Raw genomic sequence first — 5728 nt, forward strand, 5'->3', positions numbered from 1 at the left:
GTTTCTTAAATCCCATTGTCTGCCTCCCTTTTCAAAATCTATTCATATCATTTTTCTCATATTGTTCTCTAAACTTTTTCTTCTCCTTCTATCCTCTGAGCCTCTCCCCTTCCTGTTCTTCCCTGAATTTAATTCCCCTTCTCTTGGGTTATGCTCATACTTTTTTCAGGAATGTTCTCTGTGAGTTAGGAAAAGTTTCCCTTTTGGATGGACACTAACATTAACATCTGCTTTTTGATTGTCCACACTTAAATTATAAAAATATGTTTATTATTACTTGGTTATATATGTATATTGTTAGGCTGTAATCTCCATATCTCTTATATATCAGAAATTAAATAATTAGAGCAAGAATATATAATTATAGTGAAAGAGTTTAATATAAGAAATTTTTTTTTAATGTTGGAAAAAAGAAAGTATATTTAGAATTAGATAGCTGGACTTTGTTTAGATGATCCCAATTTTGTTGGCAACGTCCAAAGCGTCATAATCAGGAGCCAGTCGAACATATGCTTTTTTCTCTCCATCAGGCCTGATCAGGGTGTTAACCTTGGCCACATCTATGTCATAGAGCTTCTTTACAGCTTGTTTGATCTGGTGTTTGTTTGCCTTGACATCCACAATAAACACAAGTGTGTTGTTGTCTTCAATCTTCTTCATGGCTGACTCAGTGGTCAGAGGGAATTTGATGATGGCATAGTGGTCAAGCTTGTTTCTCCTGGGGGCGCTCTTCCGAGGATATTTGGGCTGCCTCTGGAGCCTCAATGTCTTGGGTGGCCAGAAGGTAGGTGACATGCAGATGTGGCTCAAGCGGTAGCGCGCTCGCCTGGCATGCGTGCTGCCCAGGTTCGATCCTCAGCACCACATATCAACAAAGATGTTGTGTCCGCGGAGAACTAAAAAATAAATATTGGGCTGGGGATGTGGCTCAAGTGATAGCGCGCTCGCCTGGCATGCGTGCAGCCTGGCTAACTAAATATATAAATAAATATTTAACAAAATTTTAATAAAGACTCCAACTGTCCAGATGCAAAATGGGCTGCCTGTAAATTACTGAGCTTGTGATCACTTGACATTTTTAACCAAAGGATGAATAACCATCTGTCACTGATAGGGATGTTCCAGAAGGGTTTATACAAATATTGAAGAGGGAAGTTGATGTCCCCTAAGGTACTTTCTGACCTTTATATTCTGGGACTTTACAACTTTGTTATACAACTTGCTTATAAGTTAGAACTGTCTGTATTTTATAAGCAGTCTTAATCATTGTGCAATATAATAGAATGAGATGCATTATTTACTGCACATTATATTTTTGATCAATGATTGGGCAAAGTAGTGAGACTGAGAGATGATTTTTCTTATTTTTAATTTTACTATAGACAAGGATTTAAAGATTCATATTTAGATACGTATGTCGAATGAAAAGTTTGAGGTAGACTGAGATTTACTTTTGTTTATTTTATTTTTAACTGATACATAAAAATAAAACTTTAATATTAATGCAGGATCATGCAATGTTTTGATACAAATATGTTTGTTATGCTATGTTTATATCAGGTTACACATATCTATCTTCTCAAACATTTATCATTTCTTTATAGTGAAAATTTTCAAAATTCTTTCTTCTACCTTTTTGAAATGTTCATTTTTGTTCTCATTGGTAACTTTACTGTGCAGCAGCACACCAGAATTTCTTGTTCTTATTTTAGTTTAGTACCTGTTAAACAATTTCCCCATTTCAACCTCTGTAGTCATTTGTAACCACCATTCATTCTTCTCTCAACTTCTGTGAGCTTAACTTTTTCTCTTTTTTTTTTTTTTTTTTTTTTTTTTTAGTTTCACATAAGGACAATATCATACAGTAGTTGTCTTCTTATGCCTTACTTATTTTACTTAATATTATGATTTCCAGGTCTATCTATGTTGTTGCAAATGACAGGATTTTATTCCTTTTAGTGTTTGGCTAGTATTCCATTGTGTGTGTGTTTGTGTGTGTACACACACACTATATTTTGTCCATTTGTCAGTTGATAGACACTTAGGTTTTTTACCATTTCTTGGTTATTGTGATTAGTTTTGCAGGACTGAAATTTGCAACTTGAGATTTAATTGGCTTTCTTTGCACTGTTATAGTGAGTTTCTGAACTCTTTAATTTCTCAGAACATAAGAAAAATAAGTATATTGCTTAGCATGCTAAATATTTAGAACAAAAAGAGTATCAAAGATTTTTTCCAATTCCTAGTGAAATTGTAGCTACTGTATTAAGATAAACTTGTAGTGCACTTTTTGACTTTTGATGTCATGTATATTTTATATGATGGTAATATTTTCTTTCCATAAATTAGTTCTTTTTATTTAAAAATGTTATAATGCTTATTTAAAGATAGGTATTATGTTAGATACTTAATTTTTAATTTTTTAAAAAGTTATTTGTTGGATTGACAAGATTATACATGTTTTAGTCTCGTTTGCATCACTATAATGAAATACCTGACACAGGCAACCTTTGAGGTAAGGAGAGGTTTATTTTGCCTCTCAGTTCTCAAAGTTCAAGTCCAAAATCAGGTAGCCCCATAACTTTGGGTCTCTGGTGAGGGTTACTTATGATGACAGGAATGAGTGGCAGACTAACTTCTTATACCATGAGCCAAAAAGCAGAAAGAGATGGGGAGGAAGAGACCAGAGTAACATAGTTCCTTTCAAGAGCATGTCCCTAACTACCTAAGGACTTTCTACTAGGTCTTACCTCTTAAATGTCCATAGCACACCCATGGGAACCAGGGTTTTACATATGTATCTTTAGGACATACTCATCTAAACTATACCAGGTACCATGCAATATTTCAATACATATATACATTATGCAATATTTAACTAAGAGTAATTATATCTGTCTCATTAGGCATTTGTCATTTCTTGGTCTTACCAGTTTTTTAGTATTAACCCATTAAGTCCTGATTTAAAAAACTTACAATAGAGATATTACTAATTTTATAACTTACAGGAGAGAAAACTAAGATAAAGAGATGGTTAGTCCATTGACCTAATTGTAGTTTGAGCCAAAGTATTCTGATTGCTGATCTAGGCTCATACTCATTATGCAATAGCAAATATTATATCCACATTGCAGAGGGATTAAAAATGGAGAATAAAATTTTCTTGCTCAATTCTTTCCTCATCTTTTATGCTACCTCTTAGAGATATTTTCCTATTAATGTTTGTTAGTATTTCTGATAGATATTATTATAACTTTAAATAAGGAACATATAACTCCACTCATTTTAATGAACTTATGATAAATTTGAACACACTACTTCTAATTTTCTTTTATTCTCTATTCCAACACATTAGTTAGTTGTATTTGGGTTATTTCAGTTCTTACCTATGATTCTTTAGGAAATATATTAAATATCTAATTTTAATCTATCCACTTGAGATAATTTTCTAGCTTCCCTTCTTACCTTTTCTCTTCATCTTCTATGATCCAGGGCATTACTTTTATATTCCTAAAGTTTATAACTTTCATATTATCATAGATAAATATGATGGATTTAAAAGTTTAAAATCAGTAAAAGGAAATAGTAGAAAATTATGCTTATAAAACATTATTTAACCCAGAATTAAGTACATTGAAGAATATATAATCAAATGCTGTTAAAAATTGGGGTCATTTTACCTTCTTTCTTTATTATTACTCACAATTATGCTACAATTTTGCCTGATGAATTGTGAACCATGTTTCTCTTATACAGTTTTAAGTTCACTCTTGATTTTTCTATATTTTTATTTCCTTTATTAAATAAAAGAATGATTGGATTCATTGGTCATACATGCCATATAGCCATACAGCCATCAGATTTAGTTTTTATTCAAGCACTTAGAATTTATAATGTGGCTAATTTATTTAATAAAATCCATCTCTGTGAGTATAAATATTCCATGAATAAGCAGATGTCTGTATTTAAAGATTTTTATAAGTAAGCATCATATTTTTGTGTATTTGTGATAGAAAAAACTGACGGAGTGTTATTGTATATGTAGTAAAACAGTGCGTAATACCAGTTTGAAATTTGTCAGTGTTGTTTAAAATAAGATGTGTTTTTGGGTTATTCATTATTTTGTACTTCTGGGAATTGAACCCAGTGTCTTGCACTGCAGTGCTCTATTGCTAAGCCACATCCTCAGCCAGGTTCTTTATTTAATACAGTTATTTATATGTCTACAATGATATTTTTTAGCTCCTAAGAAATCTAAAATAGTTTTTATCAAGTATCCTATTTCAAAAAAAACTTAATACTGATAAGATTTTTTTTAACTTTCAATAAAATGATTAATTGTGCTACTTTTAAACAAAACTAGCTTCATTTCCAGGATTTTAAAATATCACAATTATTTACTATGGTTATCAATTAAATTTTTCAGGTGAATTTTTGGTGCATTTTTATTATTTGATGGAATGTCTTTATTTGCTTCTATAATGTTGTTGAAAGAGGTGTTAGATATTCTGATTAGCTTATTTCCTTATAATCTTTATTAACAGGAACGTAGATATTCCCTATCAAGATTGCTCATTTCCTACCCCACAAAAAGGAAGGATTCAGGAGAAAAGAAGGAGAAAAGCATCTAATTACTAGAGTGTTGATATATAAGTAAAAGCATTGGAAAATTATATCTGTTCAACTAGTTTAAACCTATTAAAATGCACATTTTATTTAAATGGAGCAAAATATTATTTTTGTATATATGCTTAGAGAAATAGAAAGTTATTCAATATGTTGATTTTAACATTTCATTTGTCATATTGAAGTTTATAATTATAAAGTGACTGTATGAAGCATTGTAAAATATAGGGTTGTATGATACACTTGAACATTCTAGCAAGGGTTTAAAAATTTAAAAAAATGGTAGGCAAAGTTTACCTCAGAGTTTACGTGAAGATATTCTTATATAATATTGTGCTGTGAGAACTGTTATGTTCAAATATAATGCATGTTCACAAGAGGAAAGTATCAATAGTCAATGAAAACTCAGAAAGCTTTACACAAAATATTTTTTGTATAGTAACCTAAATAAATACCTACTATGCATATGGAAAAATAGTATCTAACATCTTATTGATAAATATATTAGTCACTAAAAATCTGACATTGTTAAAAGACTTAAATTACTTATGTAAAATTTATGTAAACTCAAATAAAGTTCATTAAAAAACAATGACCCCTTTTTATCAGAGTTAGGATGAATATTTCTAGAGTCAGGTATAGTAAGGTAGTAATCATAATTGCAGTAAGAATTCAATTCACCTGTATATATAACTTGATCCCTAAACTGATAATGTTCATCATGATGGATATTCTGGAGATTCAAAAAAAATTAAATCAATATTTGGGAGGGAAACAGAAAATATTGAAATTTTAACTTGCAGAAATCAGCCATTTTCAATAAAGGAAAAATGTATACTTAGACTTGCTAATCTATGCTGTTTAAACAAAGATATGAAAAGTGGTGGTCACAAATTTTCTAGAACGAAGAGTTTGGAACAAAGGTATGGTTTTAAAACTTTTCCTAAAGTAAGGCAGAAAGAAGCCATATAAGCATGATAGTCTAATAGTACTAGAGTCTAATAGTACTAGAGTAGTATTATCAGAATAAATTTGGGATCATGTTTCATTGTTTAACATTGATTAACAATCAAGTAAATTCCTCAGATTTCCATGGAGATAT

General features: G+C 30.6%; 1 protein-coding gene across 1 annotated transcript; it reads right to left on the reverse strand.

Annotated features, from left to right (window-relative positions):
* Nucleotides 1-447: 447 nt before the first annotated feature.
* On the reverse strand, nucleotides 448-795 carry LOC308631550 (large ribosomal subunit protein uL23-like; the record flags this gene model as incomplete). Its single annotated transcript, XM_081262862.1, has 1 exon — nucleotides 448-795. One exon carries the CDS (start codon nucleotides 793-795, stop codon nucleotides 448-450), a length of 348 nt encoding a protein of 115 aa, XP_081118988.1.
* Nucleotides 796-5728: the final 4933 nt, after the last annotated feature.

This window comes from Spermophilus citellus, assembly GCF_964194105.1.
Source record: "Spermophilus citellus genome assembly, chromosome: 1".
Lineage (NCBI taxonomy): Eukaryota > Metazoa > Chordata > Mammalia > Rodentia > Sciuridae > Spermophilus > Spermophilus citellus.